We start from the raw sequence: 19,067 nt of genomic DNA, 5'->3' as shown, positions 1-19,067 counted from the left end.
AGTGTTTAAGGTAATGTGCGTGCGGAGGGAGAATTAAGTTAATGGGCGTCAGTTTTGTGACGGTCATGTGTGGTGATGGAGAAGCGTGGCGGCCATCGGGATAATTTAATTACAAAAATCCACGGCATAGCATGAGTGTGCGGGCCGTTGCGGAGGGACAATTAAGGTAATGGGCGGGCCGTTGCGGAGGGAGAATTAAGGTAATGTGCGGCCATGGCAGTGTATACACTGTGGTGAGAGCAGTGTATATACAGGGGTGACAGCATTACTCAGTTGTGTGTTGACAGAGAGCTGTGTGTACATTGTGGTGAGAGCAGTGTATACACAGGGGTGACAGCATTACTGAGTTGTGTGATGACAGAGAGCAGTATACACAGGGGTGACAGCATTACTGAGTTGTGGGATGACAGAGGTGAGTGTGAGTGACTGTGTAGACAGGGGTGACATGATTGTGAGTTGTTGTTTGACAGGGGTGAGTGTGAATGTGTGTGTGTGTGTGTGTGTTACACGGGGTGACAGCGTGAGTCTGAGTTGTGGGATGACACTGAGTGTGTGTACAGGGTTGAGTGTGAGTGTGGGGGTGACAGTGTGAGTGTGTGTGTACACGGGTGACAGGTGACAACTCAGGTGACAGCATGACTCAGACTTGTGGGATGACAGTGATTGTGTGTGTGTGTAGACAGGGGTGAGTGTGGGGGTGACAGTGTGATATGTCAATTTACCAAGGAGTCCTCAGAGGTTCTGGCCGTATGGTGTCACTGCAAGTGTGTGAGAGTGAAGGAGGTGTGTGTCAGTGATGTCACTGTACCTTTTGACCAATGAGAGTCGTGTGGGAGGCTGACTATGGGAGGGTGTGTGTGTGTCACAGTGGGGCGTACCTCACAGTGGGGCGTACCTCTTGGCCAATGAGAGTCCGGGTGGCCACGGACCAATCAGATTCACCGCAGATGAACCTCACTAACCTCACTAACCATTCGATTTTATATATTAAGATTGACAAAAATAAAAAGCTACATTTCTCAGTAATGGCTAGATCCCCAGAGCTTGGCCTACATATATTACATTAAGCAAACAAACTAACATTTAAAGAATGTGTTGGACAAGCTTTTGCTTTTCTTTAGAGCTTTAAAACTAGGTTACACAATGTGCACATAAAATGAGCCATAACAGCGAATATTTTTAAATCTGGACAAATACATGTCACTATGCATGATAAACCCACCTACAATGGCAAACAAATAATAATAATAATTAAAAAAAAAAAACCACAACAAAAAAGCAGTGATTGATTAATGTGGAGGTGACATCTTACAAGTAATTATTTCATAGACTCTAAAGAGCACGGGGCAAATGCAGACAGCAATACAGATCGATTACAAATACATTCAGACGTTCTTTCAAGGAAAACCTCAGAATTAAAGACCTCCAGAATTGCTGAATAGCTGAATTGGTTGCTGGGGGAAGTGAATAAAAATGTAACACATTGAACTCCGTTTTGCATACAAATGCCAAGCACACGTGCAGCTTTATACAAAAAGTTATTTGTAGTACAGTGTCATTGCAACTAATAAGGGGTATCTCTGTCATTTACTGGTCCAGCGCTCATTATTGATGGGGACTTCATAATTATCTAACATTTTTACTATTTTTCTACTTTCTCCCTAAAAAAGTTCCCTCATCCAAAAGCACAAAAATGGAAGATGGAAAAAAAAATCCCACATTTTCTTAGCAAATCTCGCCAAGAATGATTTTTACATGTTGACCAGTATGATTTTGATTTTTTTTCCGTATATGTGGTCTCTCTTATTGCAGAAATAAAAGGGGAGAAAAGGATAAGCAATATAGTACACAGAATTATCAATGTACAATATAAATGGTAGTACACAAGATTACATCTATTTAACCTAGACATTATTTATTCGTATATGACACAAGTAGGTGACCAATCAAATCAACAACATGGTAACATGTATGTTCAATCAAATTCATGAAAAAGTTATATACAAAGATATCTTTCATCTATAAGTGCTATAAGTATAGGTAACAAATGAAAATGTACAAAGCAAACTTTGCCTTATATCATCAGGCCGATCCACAAGGTCTCTTGTACTGGGATAGAATATATTCTACCACACTGGAAACGTGGGGACCGAGATTTGGACCTCCCCAGAATGGAAACTTTCTGGGTACACAAACTGAGAACGCTGGTGCTGAATGGCGTGTGGACATTGAAATTGTATTTCTGCCATTGTGTCCAGATCCTCTTCTGGTCTCCTCTCAGTTTAGACCATTAGACCAGAGAAGAAAAAGGTTATCTGGAGATTTCATTTGTCTTAGATATTGGGTAGATGTTTTAATGCACATTCCCATTGGGAGTGTGAGCAATACATTCAAACTAATTTAGATAATATGTATATTAAATAACTGATTAATTGAAGGTTCAAACTTGAATATGAATATAGACCTTAGGTATTGTATATACATATGGTTCCAATAAGAAGTTTTAAACAATTGATAGAAAACCAACTCTGGAAACTCATTGTTTTAATTTTCCACTTTTACAATGATACATCTTTAGAATAAAAAACAACTTAACACAATGGCAGATCTAAATTTGTGGTGATATCATGTACACACAATAGAAATATCTCAGAATAGAAGTTCAAAACTTATTAGTGATAATTCTAACTTCTTTTTGATCTATTTTCCCTTCCTCAACCCTTCTTTTCTTTTTCCTTTTGTTTGAAAGAATGGAGTATTTGATGCCTGTTTTAGGTAACAAAAATGTATCCATGCAGGCTAATAAAATGTTTTAATTATGTAAAAATGTTTCTGCATAATTTTTTATTGTGTCATATAATCAGTATTCTGTCATCTTTGAATGTCACAAAGGCAGGCAGGTCAAGGACATTGCTATTAAATGTACTACAGATAATTTACAACAGGTTATTTATTATTTCATATCAAACAGGTTCTTAACAATCAGCATTAAAAATTTGTATCCTAGACACAAGGAGACATAATCCATATTATATGTATATTTAATATGCCTGTACAGTGTACAAAATCCCAAGGGGGATAGTAGTATATATAGGCTACACATGGTGTCCTTTATTAAATAATTTAATGAACTATTAGTTCACAGGAAAACCATGACTAATCCGTGAATACTTGATTGCGACTGTGAGTTAAAATGTTAGATTATTGCAACATAAGGGTCGGATACACCTGATGACTAAATTATGACTAAACGTATATTTTAAAACTATTTGAAGCAATTCCCAAGTAGTTTATCTGGGGTCTATTAATGAGTGCTTTGATGGATGGGAGCCACTGTCTCCCAAGGAAGCTGTTCAGTAGCGAAACGTGCATAGTCTGAAGTTCGGTTTGGAGAGGAGACCCTGTTCTTATATGGTTGCTACCAGAAACACAGACAGGACGATTACGTGAGACGCTGGCACCCACGGAAGTGGTGCGGTTGCAGCGGGTCCATGACTCGAGAGATCCTGTTTTTATTATGAATTGTTTTTAAATGCGTATTGCAAGTGTACATTCAGAAGATTAAAAAAAAAATAATCTATATATGTTTTTTACTATTGTGTCTCTTATCTCCATCTTTTAAATGAATCAATCAATTTCATCCATTATACCACATACAAATAAAGAGCCAAAGTTTGAGATGTGCCTATTTTTATTTTAGAAAATGTGACTAGACACTCCACGAGATATAGCAAGACCTCACCTCATACCTGTATAAACGTTATTGCGCTATTGGTTTTTCCTGTTTTCTTTGTACCATCGTACGCGCCTTTCAGGAGAAAAACAGAAATGTAACGGACGAGAAAATTGTGACCAGAACATGGAGGTCATCAGTGAAATCAGAATGGGAGGGACATGGCCACGTTGTCCCTGCTACTCTTTGCCAGGAGCAGTCATCACACATTGTTCAAAATGCTGTCTGCCAATGGTTAGGTAAGCAGCTGACCATAGGATTGTGAGGTCATATGAGCTCAGTGATGTTATAATGCACAATCTTGTGAGCTATAAATTCTGAAGCCTATCAGGAGGAAGCATCATTCGTGGTCAGCAAGAAGCAAAGGAGGAGGAGGGTCTCCTTGTGCCAGCGTCCATATGACCAGTACATCAAGCAGACCAATAGAGGCAGAGAAAGAATACATAAGTGCAGCTTATTCTAGCAAAGGGCAGCTGGGAGAGGGAATGGGATGCCAGTCCAGATACCCATGTTGCATTTTGGTTGGTGACTGAATATTCCCATTTAAAGCAGTGATTTCCCTCACAAACACAAGGGTTTGTTTTTAATAATCCCAGTGTTTCTTCTACAGCAAAAGGTGCTTGTGAGTGGAGGTTCTTGTTGCCCAGAAACCTCCACTCCTCCCGATCTTAAACAGTAGTGAAGTTAGCAGGAAGATGCACATTATATTTTGAGAAGATGAGCTTTACATTCGATTTATAGATAGCCTAATATCCTCCCAATACTCAATCATCCTCCCAAAATGGGTTACATCCCGCAAGTCACCTTGAAAACGCATATCACCTGCTATACAATGCTTATCTAATGTTATCAGTATCTATATTTTTTAGTAAATACATTTTGATTGCTTGCTAGTTATATTGCAATAGAGAGTTTTATTGTTCAGGATGCTGTGTGTCACCCTTATTTATATTTGAATGGTAGTGGTAACAAGGCATCAGCATTTTGTAGGTATTCAATTAACTAATGAATCCCAGCTCTGAGATCATTGCTTGTCATGCTCTGTGTGTAATAATATCACCAGCCCTGTAAAGTGTGCATGGGTTGTGAAAAATATTGCTCTGCTGAAGGGAGTAAGTGTGATGCTGTGTGGTAATGTGCTACTGTTACTGGGAGAAACTGTTTTTTTTTACAACCAACAACCAGCAGATCTTTGTGGCATTGGAATGCCACAACGATCCTGTTCCCCGAATACCACATATGATATTGCAAGCTCCTCAGGTGGTGAAGAAAAAAAAATTACTGCTCTGACTTCACCATGGCATATTCTGTCATGAATGCTTTTCTTACTGCTTCACAGCCAAACACAACATATGAAGTGACCATATTTGTGAATTCTTCCTTTTTGTAAGACTGCACTATTGCAGCGGGCTCTGGACAAAGTGAATATTGTAGGGGTGACAGTGTGGTATAAAAAGGCATGTAAGAACTACGACTAAGAGACAAGACGGCAGAGGAAAATAAAATGAAAACAAATAATAATGTCGATATGGAAATTGTACATTAGTCACTTGATCAACAGTAATTACATTCATGTTATTATGTAACCCGAAACATCTATTTTCTTTAAATACAATATCATTATACATCTATAATTAGGATGTCTTTGATGTAAATCCCCATTGTTAAACATGATCTTTAATAATTAATTAATATTACAGTCTAATGTAGGAACATGTGCCAAGAGGAAAAAAAAAAAAAAGCTTAAAAAGGCATGTACATTAAGATTGTTATTCATATGTCCAAGCAAAAACAGTACATTTTCTTATTGTGTGCGGTATGTGCTGCTTAGGGACACTTGCAAAAATACTTTATCGATTTGATCACTAAATGATTTCTTATCAGCTGCTTGCCTACAGTTTACACAGTAATGCTTCAATGTTTACCATGAAGCAAAACAGAGAAAAATTGAAGCACTCACAATAAGAACAGGTACCTTGCCACAGATGCACGTTGCACCAATTAAGGAGAAAGTTAGTATCAAAGATGAATATATACGGCACTCCCCTGAACATTAATACATTTGCTATTTTTCTTAGAGCAAAAGTTATCAATGTTTTTGTCTGACTATCGGACCTTTGTTTTGACTGGTGAACCCCCAGTACACCTTGGTCTCGCCGTTCCTTAACCTGTGGGTCCCCGGTTTGTTCTAAGGATCTCCTGCTCATATATATATATATATATATATAATGGTTTTTGAAGCAAAAAGTGGCACTGTGTGCTCATTTGCATGTCATTTCCCAGAATCCCTTGCTGCAGTGGAAGTGCTGTATGCTGGGTGATAATGGGGAAAGGCGGGGTTGCAGACCTGCCTAAGACATGCAGATGAGCATACAGTTGTATTTACATTTGCATATTTGCTTTGCTGTGGAGGGTTTTTGTCACTTTTTTTGCTCACCATAACTTAACTCAGTATTATGGTTGGCCCATCCTTTAGCTTCTTTGCATACCCAGTTAATCAACCCCACACTGATGAGACCCATTAAGGTCGAAACAGCTGTCTGTGTGTGGGTGGTTTTCTGGGTATGGACCTTAACCCTGGCTGTGCTCAAAGCTGTGACCATGCAGCAAGCTTAAGCCTATAGGGAACCATGTTAAAAATGGTTTTTGAAGCAAAAGGAGTAACAAGGAGTAATTGCTGTCTCTTACACATATTATTACTCCTTGTTTTTCCATCCCTATACACTTATAGGGACCACATAGTATCCACACACACTTTTAGTTGTGCTACAATCTCTCACATTTCCACACCTACCCACACCATTTATATCCACTCCCACTCCACACACACCTTTTGTAAAGCACTGTATATACTGTGGGCTCTCCATTCATTTATATTCACACAGATACACACACACTCTTACATCACTTGCTTTCAGGAACCTTTTGACACCTCTAGCCATAAAACACATTCACACCGGGGGAAGGACCAGCACAGATAACATTCCAAGAGACACTGTTTTTAAGTATACCTTTTGCTTGCTTCATTCATTGTAACATCGCCGGAAGAAGAGATCAGTGTATCTCGAAAGCTCACACAAATAAAAGCATTTCGTTAGCCACAGAACAGTATCATCTATTTATTTTTTGATTATTGAAGCTCGGCTAACACGGTACTGATACCTCTACATATACATATATATATATACACACACTAGCTGAGAGACCCGGCGTTGCCTAGGAGTACAATTTCCTGCTCCCCCCTCTCTCTCCGCTCCCCCTGTCTGTTTCTCCGCTCCCCCCTCTCTGTTTGTGTTCCCCCCCTGCGCTGCTCCGTTCCCCCCCCTACAGTGACACACACACACACACACACACACACACACACACACACACACACACACACACACACACTGTCCCCCCCACACACACACTGTCCCTTCCCCCCCACACACACACACTGTCCCTTCCCCCCCCCCCACACACACATTCCCCCCCCCACACACACACACACATTCCCCCCCCCACACACACACACATTCCCCCCCCACACACACACACATTCCCCCCCCCACACACACACACATTCCCCCCCCCACACACACACACTGTCCCCCCCCACACACACTTCCCCCCCAACACACACACACATTTCCCCCCACACACACACTGTTCCCCCCCACACACACATTCCCCCCCCCCCCCACACACACACACACATTCACCCCCCCCCCCCACACACACACACTGTCTGTCCCCCCACACACTGTCCGTCCCCCCTCCCCCCACACACACATACTGTGTCCCCCCCTCCCCTGTTCCAGGACCACAAAGCCCCCTCCCCTCTGCCAGGACTCACAGCACCGCTTCGCTCTTCCGCGCTCCTCTGATTGTTGCGAGCCTAGCCCTTCTCTGCTCTCCCTCCTCCCGTCCGGGGAGCGCTGCGCATGCGCCCCCTCTCTGCACCTGTGAGTGCGAGCCACCGGGAAGCTTGCAGCAGGGAAGGTTCGGGGCCTGTCCGGCTGAGGGGGGAGAGTGACGGCCACCCGGAGGGGGGAGGTGAGCTGCGGTCCGGCTGAGGGGGAAGAGTGATGGCCACCGGGAGGGCGGGGAAGGTGAGCTGCGGTCCGGCTGAGGGGGACAGCCACCGGGAGGGGGGAAGGTGAGCTGCGGTCCGGCTGAGGGGGACAGCTACCCGGAGGGGGGAAGGTGAGCTGCGGTCCGGCTGAGGGGGACGCCACCGAGAGGGGGGAAGGTGAGCTGTGGTCCGGCTGAGGGGTTAGAGTGACGGCAACCAGGAGGGGGGGAAGGTGAGCTGGGTGTGTGTGTGTGTGGTGTTGGTCAGAGGCGCATGCGGTCACGGTGTGAGGAGTGTGTGCGTGTGTTTCTCCTGGCTCCTCCCTGCCCGGCCCACAGGCCAATGAGCTGTCCAGCAGACATACACACACAAACATTATTTGAGACTTATATATATAGATATACATACACACAGGATTGCTGCTTTAAAAACAGACAATAGGAAGGAGATCCCACTCCATGGAGCTTACAATCTAAAAAATAATGTCCATTATGTTCCTTGCACCGTTGTACCTTGTATTATTTAAAACTCTCCAATAATACAGTGCATCTTCTAGGTTCGAATCCTACAAATCTGTACCTTTGAGGTCATGGTATTGCTTTCTTCCAACTGTCATCCAATGCCACTTTCCCATTCATACTTCCACCAACTAATCTATATGCCTTTGTAGAGACTGTCCAGTGATAAAACTGTATTAGCTATTCCACCACTAAGTAAACACGTTTTGTATATTCAACCGGAAATATTTTGTGATAAACAATCTTAACTCTTCAGTTCAAGAGAACCCAACACAGTGTTATAGGGTGACAGAGTGATGCAAGCCCCATGGCACTGAGTGATTGAGTCCCGAGAATACAATGCATAGGCTACACAGTACGTGCCACAACATCCTCCTCCCTCACTCACCACCTTCTATGAGCTCCCACGGTTTCAGGCCACACCGGGGAGGACAGCAATGATAGGAGTCCCAATGCACCCAGAGATACTGCGCCCCGATATCAGTCACCCCCCCACTGTACTCCCCCATGTGTTTCCCACTCATCTCATGTGCACCACTTACCTCCCACCCCCCATGTGTCCTGTGTTCGTATATTGTGCTGCAGTGTTTTAGTTGCTCGTGGTAATGTATTTTGTGTGTGCGAATGCTCCTTTATTAATTTAACATGAATCAATGTCAGTTAATAGTGCAGGCTTGTTATACTCAGTAAACAATGTGAAAAATTAAGCGCTCCCACACACCTAATATAATTAGTCCTGTATTCAAGTGACAAAAATATTTAAATAAAAATATATACTTTGTGACTTTATGAAATACACAATGTGATAAGTGCACAGTGAAAATGAATAAATATAAATGTCGTAACTTCCTGCTCTGACCCTCTCGTAGGGCCTGTCTTTCTGGTCCTAGTAGATTCAAGATTTCTAAAGACCACAGCTAAGTGCAGATGTAGATATCAAGTGAATTAATAAAATGTCTCGGCCCCTATGTGATGCCTACTTACTCACGATGTGGCAGGTTGTTATGGTCACATCAAAAACTTTGGTAATCTGCTGTTCTTTGGGGATCGAATTGTTGGTACAATATGTGCAGTAATAAAAAGCATGTAACACAAAATAGTGTACAGGTGCTCGACGTCGTGACTATCTCAACGCCACCACTTCCTTGGTTGTCGTCAGTGGTACCGGAACTGAATCCCAGCCCTGCCGGTTGCTCTCCTGGGCTCCTTGACGTCTTCGCCCAGTTTCTCCAGCGGGAATCTGTGGTCCGGAGCAGCGTCTCAGCCCTCTCTAGGCTCCGATCCATCACTTCAAGTGACTGTTAGCCTCCAAGACAGTCTACATCTGTAGAAACGTTATCCAGCCAAAAGTCTGAAACCAGAAAGATGCCGGTAGGGCTGAGATGCTGCTCCGGACCACAGATACCCGCTGGAGGAATGGGGAGAAGACTCCAAGGAGCCCAGGAGAGCGACCAGCAGGGCTGGGACTCAGCTCCGGTACCACTGACGACAACCGAGGAAGCTGTGGCAGTGAACTAATTACGACGTTGAGCACCTTACACTATTTTGTGTTACATGCTTTTTATCACTGCACATATTGTACCAACAACTCTATCCCCAAAGAACAGATTACCAAAGATTTTGATGTGCCCATAACAACCTGCCACATCGTGAGTAGGCATCACATAGGAGCCGAGATATTTTATTAATTCACTTGATATCTACATCTGCACTTAGTTGTGGTCTTCCTTTTTTGTTGAATTCTCCCATGCTCCCCCTAGATTTTGACGAAATCTTGTTATACTCAGAGCAGTGTATAGTGTGGTCAGGTTATACTCTGGTTACATGCAGTGTTAGTGTATAATGTTGTCTCAGACTGTATTCATTACCAGGACACTTCTTAGTATGCACTAATTCCCTCTGGAGGCGCCAACAGTGCCCCAGCACAAACCCGAAATGCCCAAACTCAGACAAAATACTGGCCACGCCCCTTAAGGGTTAAAAAACAAAAAACAAAACCCCACGCTGTATGGATCAGGATACCAGTCTTCTGCTGCCATACTTAAAATATTTAACCAAAACCTGTGAGCTTTCACTTTTTCACCCAGACATGAACACTTGTTTTAAATCCTTGTTTTTAAAATCATGATAGCTGCTTTCAGTGCTGTAAGGCCGGGGTGCGCAAAGTGGGGGGTGAGACTTTCTCGGGGGTGCGGCGGTTACAGAGACCCCTCGCTTCCCCAAAGGCATTTAAATTAAATGCCTGGGATCGCGTGAGACCTCTGTAACTTCACTTACCTTGCCGCCCAGTGACGCGTCATCATGGCAACCCACGTCAAATGACGCCGCTGGGTCACGTGACATCACATTTGACGCTGGAGCCAAGAAGGGCGGGGGGAGAGAAGGCACGGGAGCGCAGGAAGAAAACTTTGCGCACCCCTACCAGAAGGGACTGCAATAAATCACTCTGCATTGAATGCCTTATATATTGATATATATATATAAACAAGAAACTATTTTCGCATGGAGATTAATTAGCATCATAAAACATGGAAAGACATCAATGAACAGTTATTGAAGAATCTTATGTTGGATTTCAGATCAGCAGAATGTAGAAGGAAAACAAATGCTTTAATGGCAGTACGAGTTTATTTTAAACAGTTTTACTAACCTTGGGTGGCTTAAAAGGGTAGTCTGGTGAGAATGCAATATCAAGGAAGAAAACGCCTCCCTCGTAAACAGATCCAGGAGGCCCTAGTATGGTTGATCTCCACTCATATATGTTATCACCTTTGGGTCCGGCACTATAACAGCAAAGCAAGAAATAAAGTGGCATTAGGCTTGATATAAACACATTTATGAAGAAAAAAAAAATGACATTTCACGAATTCAATACTTATCATTCAAAATGAATCTGCTAGTTTACAGAATGACACTTATGTTGTTGCCCTTCAGATCCCTGCCCCCCCCCCCCCCAAGGTTTATTAGGCATTAAGGTAAAACTGCAAATCGCAAGGAAAGCCCCACTGATTATCAGCGCCATCACACCTTATAGAATAAGCACCTAAAATATTGGGATTAAAGAACTTCATAAAACTGAATAGTTTAAAATAACTTTTTATCAGACAACCTCTAAATGCGGGAGGTTGGCCAGCATGCAACGTAGTTGATATAGTTTTTGATGCGACATTCATGTACTGTATGTAAGACTTTACATACTGTAACATTAGAATGCACAGAACTATAACAAAATAAATGGATAGGAGAATGTATTTATTTCTACTATTGTTTTCTGCATCTAAGGATGGAATAATCAAAAATATCTAAGCCAAATATTGTGATCTCATTTTATATTCTTAAATAAAACAGTTTATTCCCAGAAGATCATCAATTTAAAAAAATATCACTGAATTCAGCAATTACAAGCACAAAATTAACACAGAAAAAAGGCGCGAGCTCAACATCCAGGGAGCATAATTTTACAGAAGGTGGCGTCCATGCTGCCGAAGACCGCGCGGAGGCGTGCGCGCTGCGCGATCACATTGCCTTAAGGCAATGATCGCGCCCATAGACCGTGCGTGCGACAGCAGGTCAGTTCAAACTGATTCCTGGGCGCGAAGGCCAGGTCACGTGAGCGGTTCGCCCAATGAAGGCAAACCAGCTCTGTGACATCAGACACGCCCCTAGACACGACCCCATGTCACATCTACCTTGGCCAAAAACCGCTCCCGCTAAATACGGGTTTCGTCACGCACACCACAGCGCAGCCTAAGTGTTGTGCATGCTTAGGAAAGAATAGTATCATAGGATGAATCCACTGAACTAGATACATCCCAAAATGATACAGTTATATATTCAGTGTCTCCATATTAGACATACATCACTTTATTTCACAACAGACAGTTAAAACCAAAATATCTAAACACCATAACACTTCACAAGGTATCTTATTACGAACTTGGATTGCAATCTGACAAAATGTCCAGTGTAGATATTTATTTAATGTACCCTACCAATGTTGCCGTAGTGTTTCCTAACTCCAGTCCTCAAGTACCCGTAACAGTCAATGTTTTCAGGATATCGCTGCTTCAGCACAGCTGGTTCAGTCAAAGACTGAGCCACCTGTGCTGAAGCAAGGATATTCTGAAAACCTGACCTGTTGGGGGGCCTTGAGGACTGGTGGTCAAAACGATTGAAGATATGAGGCTAATATGAGGATATAGTTAAAATGTGAACTGTTAGGGGTACTTGAGGACTGGGGTTGGGCAACACTGACTTGGTACATGGCCCCCTTTGCTTTCCATGAAAAAAGTATATTTCTGTGTGTGGGTTACAAGGCAATATTAAATTGACAACTTCAGGCCTATTTTTACCATTTTATCTTGATGTAATTTAAATGTCAGCAGAGCCCAGGACAAGGGTTTCCACATGGGCCCACGAGTCAGCAGCCCTGCGAGTGCACACACACACACACACACACACACACACACACACACACACACACACACACACACACACACACACACACACACACACACACACACACACACACACACACACACACACACACACACACACACACCACCTCACGCTCTGACACTATTTCTTTCCACCTTCTCACATTCCCTTTCTTCCCCCACTTACTTTCTCCGCCCCCCACTACTTCCTTCCCCTCCCCTTCCCCCTCACACATCTGCTCGCTTTCTATTTTTTGCCCTTCTCACACACCCCCTTTCTACCGCCCCTCACTCACTTTCTCCTCTTCCTTCCCACCCCCTTCCCTCCCAATGTATCTCTCCCCCTCAACCCCTCTCCCTCTTCTCTCACTTAACACCCCCTCCCCTAACCCCTCCCTTCTCTCACTCAATCCTCCCTATGTATCTCCCCTACCCCCCCCTATCTAAGAATTTTGCCTATGGGGGGTACGGCTATGCCCAATGGCACTCGGACGTCGGACACAGAAGTTGGGTCAAACCTTTGGTAGAACTCTGGCCACACCTCCCACCCTGTCATGATATAGACATAGGCTTTGATTTTGACAATCAAAGTGTATGCTTTGCAGAGAAGCAGATAAAAACTAGACTGCACACCCATCATATTGTTTTACACTAGCATTCCATTCTCTTTACCTCAAATACAAATCTACCAGGTCGGAGTTTACAGCTTTGCACCGAACGTAAGAAACAAAAGCAATTCATACATATGCCACTAATCTAGATCACCATTTTGATACATATTCCAACGTATGTAAATATAACATTTTTTTTTTAAATTTGTATCTATTTGGTTAAAAAAAAAAGTGTTCAGTGAGGTGTTCAGTGATTGCAGAATTAGAAATGCTTCATCTCCTATGTAGCATGGCTGGTCCAGACTGCTTCTATGCCTCCTGTCATGTAGGTCCTGATAGCTACAGGCTGTGGCAGGCTATCCTAGGGGCATTGACCCCTCCCCCCCTCATGCTGACTCTCTGAGTGACAGAATTGGTGGTGACTCAGGGTGTGTGTACAGCCAATAGTGGTGCAGACCTTGTGCCCTCCATCTCTGATGCACCAGAAGGGAAGTGCTACAGTAAATTATAGGAGTTCTCTTCCACCCCTCCTAGGGAGAGGAGGTGTGTGCTGCTCCTCCCGGCTGGGAGTGAGACATGCCAGTCAGTCCCTCTTGGGATGGCTGGTAAAAGAGAGATCAGAGGCCTCAAGACTACCAGAGCCCAGCACCATCCAGAGTCCTGTGACCCTCTGACATCCAGCTGCATCCACCGTATTCCATCTGCAGTGACTTCTCAAATAAAGCCCTTTGTTTTATATACCCATGCCTGAGTCTACAGTCTATTGGGCAGGGGTGTGAAAGAAGTCTGTTCTGGACTGTCCCTGTTCCCCACACCATCACAGACCACTCAGCTCTCCTGGACCCTCACAGGTATGACCGCACCACAAACAGCAGTAACCAGTAGTACATCTTCCAGAGAGGGGTTGGGGGAAAGTGTGTTACACCTAAAATCTATTTCTGCTTACAGTTTGGAGAGCAAAGTCTGATCCAGACATATTGCAAACTGATTAATTTAATGTAGAATCCTGTGCTGTAGCCAAAGACACATCTCAGCTAGATATCGATGTGTTTTTAAAACCTTATTCATGAGATCAGCTTTGATTACTTTAATGCTAGTACGATAATGTGTGTCCCAAATTGCATACACATTGTGAGAAAAAAACTGCTGGGGAAAGATTGAGAGGGAAAATGGTAATCTATGTTCCTTCCAAGAATACACTGACAAGTGTATCATAGTTATGATTAATTCGCATTGCTCACTCAAAAATGAAAATCAGATCTAAGGCTATTCTCCCATATAATTTCAGGTGTTAGCCTTTTAAGTGTTCAGAAGACACACAATAGTCCTGATTATAAAATGCACTACCTTGAGTTCACCCCACAACAATGCTAATTCTCAGATGCTTAAAACACTCACCTGCCTATAGTATTGCTTATTTGTACTTGATCTTTACTTTATTTAAAAAATAAATAAAAAAAACAAACTCATGTAATTAATCATTGTAATAAAATATTCCTAGCAGACAAGTTTAATTACATGTATTGTAAGGTCGGTGGGGCAGGGATTTCCTTGCTTGTTGTCTAATTGTGTTTGCACGGATTGTATTATCATTGTCTCTTTTATAAAGGGCCAAGGACATTGTGGGCGATATATATATAAAGAGATACATATTTGTTTGTATACAAATCACTTATCTAAAACTACAGATTATACACACACACACACACACACACACACACACACACACACGTAATTTCAAGCTGCACAGCCATTTTGACGGGAGTTGGAGGGGGAGACGCAGGACTTGCAGAAGAATGCCAGGAGACGCTGCACCACGCCGCTGCATCCACCGCCGGTAAGCACTCGACAGTGGGCCAAATGCACTCGCTCCAGGCAAGTGGGCGAGTGCATTTGTCGAGCTGTGTTTATGTATGTGTATATACACACACTCAGACACACATACACAGACACACAATCTCACATGTTTTCCTGCTTTAATACCAGAGGGTGCAGCCGAGCCTGGTCTTGCAGGCTTCCCTGAATGGCAAGGGTTAACTTGCTCATCTCCAGCTCAGTTTGCATTAACCTTTGAATAATAAAGCACAGCTGGGAATGCTATAAGGAAAAACAGAGTAATGAATAATTAAAACCACCTACACAGTTTTTAGAAAGCTCAATCCGTAGTTACTATATTAGCAGACATTACGTGCACAAGACTGGTTAGTAAATCCTTTCACTGTTAGAAAGGTGAAGGGGTCAGTGTAGTTTCCCCAAAAAACCCTGAACACTTCAAATCCAGGTCATCTAAATACCAGGCACGATTACAACAAACAATACATTACACAGAAAGTTTATTTAAGATTATATAATGAATAAAGCAAGGAAAACATAGATATCACTATGGGTGAAAACATAGCAGTCTGCTAAAGCAGGGGTGCGCAATCTTTCCCTGCTGCGCCCCCCTGCCTGCGTCCTTCCCTGCCTGCGCCCCCCTCCCTTACCTTCTCTTCGGCGTCCAATGACGCCGCAGGGTCATGTGACGTCATGTTGCCATGGCGACGCACCGCCGAAGAGAAGGTAAGTGAATTTGCAGAGGCCTCACGCGATCCCCCGTAGTTCATTTAAATGCCTTGGGGGAAGAGCGCGGGGCCTCTGAAACCGTCGCGCCCCTCCTGAACAACCTTGCGCCCCCCAGTTTGCGCACCGCTGAGCTAAAGCTTAGCAACATATAGTGAATTTGGACCTTTATGCTCTTGTAATATTTTTTAACTTGTACTCCAGGTTGCAGTTTATATTTCTTTTATTTTTTAGTTCTAACATTGAAGCAGGGTGTCTCTGGAGCTGAACCGCGTTCTAGAGATACTTACCGCCTCCGTAGGTGCTGCCGGTATCGCAAGGGATGACGTCACAGCTTCCTATTGGCCTGCGGGTCATTTAAGCTGCCATTATATGAGCCCCAACAAGCCCCGTCGAAGCTACCTGCAGAGATATTGGCTCCCGCTACGGAGGTAAGGATCTCGAGAAGCATGGGGTCCCTGGAGCGGAAATTAATGGGATTCAGCTGAGACCCCCTACTTCAATCCTATAACTACAATAAATAATACAAATACAAACTGCAACCTGGACTGCTGCTCTAACAAGTGCTCTGCATCCCAAGCACATTTCAAAAGGGCCACAAGAGATCTCATACTATATACATTTATAGGCGGGCCAGGTGGCTTTTCTCTGCCATCAAATTCTGTGTTTCGGTGTGTTCACCCACATCAATGAATCTACAATTGGCCATTTCCTAACTGACATTGAGAGGAACAGGAAATAAAGCTGTGAAAATGAGCTATTTCTATACTTTTAGATCTTCCCTGATTTATTGCACTCAATAGATTCTGTTTCTTAGTTTACAAAAAGCTGCCCAGTTTACTTAGAGGATAAACAGGGCACATTTTGTCACATAGCAAAGCAAATGAATTTCCACATAATTAGGGCTCAAGCTTTGTATACATAAAACAAGCTCACAGGACACTCAGTAACAGAGTGCAATCTTCTTTCCAGTGCAGTTCAAATATATGAACAAACACAGGGAAAACCACTTATTGGGGCTTATGCAATGATGTGCAATAGTACTATATATTCTATTTTAGCAGCCCAAGCTTTACATGCCCAATTACCTCCATTAGCTGGTAAAAAGAGTGAAACGCTGTCCTTGAAGTGAAATCCTTGGTTTGAATCACAGCACTAGCTTTTCTTGTGCCTTGTGCAAAACACGATCAACCTGTGTCGCATGAAGGGGCCCATTGGGAGTTATTTATTAGAGTGCGACAGTGTCAATTGGGCAAAACTTTCAAGTCAATGGGAATTTCTATGTGGTAGTGCCCGATCCGCACTTACAATTTAACGAATAACACCCACTGTGCATGAAACATAATATATATACAATGCTTTGTATATACAGTACATACATACAAAAACCTGACTCCAAAAAGAACAACACCCCCACAGATTATATAAAGCATGCTGTTTTTAATTTGCGGGTATTTAAACAAAACCATAATTAAACCAAATAATAATGCTATAGTGAGGGACCACATAAAATTTGAAATACATCCAAATGTATCTCAAATAAAACAAAAATGTAAAAAAGCTGGATAATTTGACAGTACAGTATACAGTATGATGAAGATGGCACAGAAAAATGAAAGGAAAAATGCTCTTCTGACATTTTTCCTCAACTCCACCTTAAACATGCCCGGCTTTAATTACACCTTCACCGGTCTTTATTCCAAACCAGATTTTGTCTCAACTGTCCCATATTTACGAAGCAGTGCTATGCCGTAAGGCACCGTTTGCCAGACAAAACCTTACGACCATTTCAAAGGAATGGGCTCAAAGTTATCTTCTAATGCCAGAAGGTGTCTTATTGGCATAGCACAAAAAAACTGTATAGGAGAGAGAAATCAGATCGGTGGGGCCGTTAATGAGCCTGGGTTGAGTCAATGTAAAAAAACAAAAACAAAAAGTGACTGTAAGCCTGCAGCCGTCCACAAGATCCTTTTGTTTGGTCTCTGCCTCCCAACCTTCATTCTTCTGCGGTTAGATGTTAGGAGAGAAATATATGCCTCTCACCTTGTAAGCTCGCTTCAAGCAGCTAAGGCATCTCAACTCCTCTACACCTTGTGTTTCTGTTTATCATTTTTCATGTCGATTGTAAGGCTGTGTCCATACAGACTTCGCCCGCGAGGAGGCGTGCGCGACCGGGACGTCACCCGCATGAAGCAGGTGCGTTTTTCGGACATGCTAGATGTGCCATTGGGAGTCGTGTCAGTGACTTCACCGAGCTGGTTCGCTCTTATTGGGCGAATCGCTCACGTGACCGGCCCGTCGAGAAATCAGTTTCAACTGATTACTCGCGCAACGCGTGCCCCCTCTTGCTGTTGCCCACGCGGTCTATGGGCACGATAAATGCCGTAAGGCAATGTGATCGCACCGCGCGCAGACGCCTCTGCGTGGTCTGCGGCAGCATGGACGCAGCCTAATGCCGCGCTTATAGAGCCGGTGACGCTGCCGTCACACTGCGGTCGCTGGAAAAATCAAATTGAAGTGACTTCCAGCGATCGCGACCAAGCCGTCGCGACGCTCCTACTGTAAGCGCACGTGAAGGTGTCAATACATTTGTTTTGACACATTGCGTCGCTGTCGCCACACTATAAGCGCGGCCTAAGACTCTCGTAGCACAGACATGGATTCGCTACTAAGTTGTGCTAAGGCAACTCCCAGCCCAATCATTTTATAGTACCTTATAACTTATGCCCCATATCATGGAATATATTGGTACAGAAATGCGTGTTGTTCCTAGAAATTCAGCAAATCTGAATTGCTCATTTTAATCTGGGGGGGCGGGGGGGGGCGGTCTTAGAAAAATAACAAAACTCAAGACAATTTTAGTTTTAAAACTCAAATTTCTTTATAAACTATATAACGCCCATCTCACTATAGCCATTATTACTTACTTTCAAGCTCAGCAATTGTAAGAAAAAACAAGTTCATGCCATGACAGACATGTCCCAAAACGCATGTAGATATGAAAAGGAAAGTCATTGACCCTGCAACTCTGAAGTGATTACAAAATACATAGTGTAATTATAGTTTGCTGTGCATGCAACACTAGGTCTGCATATTAACATAGGAAATCAAAGAAATGAAGAGGAAACCTGCCACATAAATAGCATAAACTAATGT

At 43.1% G+C, this 19,067-nt stretch overlaps 1 protein-coding gene across 1 annotated transcript in view; it reads right to left on the bottom strand.

Annotated features, from left to right (window-relative positions):
* The window catches only part of LOC142487498 (ubiquitin-conjugating enzyme E2 E2), a 277,270-nt gene that overhangs the window by 34,131 nt on the left and 224,072 nt on the right, over positions 1 to 19,067 (bottom strand). The window contains exon 4 of the mRNA XM_075586939.1: positions 10,956 to 11,088. Within this exon, the coding sequence (XP_075443054.1) occupies positions 10,956 to 11,088 (133 nt within the window). The remainder of the gene's footprint in view (positions 1 to 10,955; positions 11,089 to 19,067) is intronic.

Source organism: Ascaphus truei, chromosome 2 (genome assembly GCF_040206685.1).
Source record: "Ascaphus truei isolate aAscTru1 chromosome 2, aAscTru1.hap1, whole genome shotgun sequence".
Lineage (NCBI taxonomy): Eukaryota > Metazoa > Chordata > Amphibia > Anura > Ascaphidae > Ascaphus > Ascaphus truei.
Note: the sequence above shows the minus strand (reverse complement) of the source record. Positions and strands in the feature narration are given on the sequence as shown.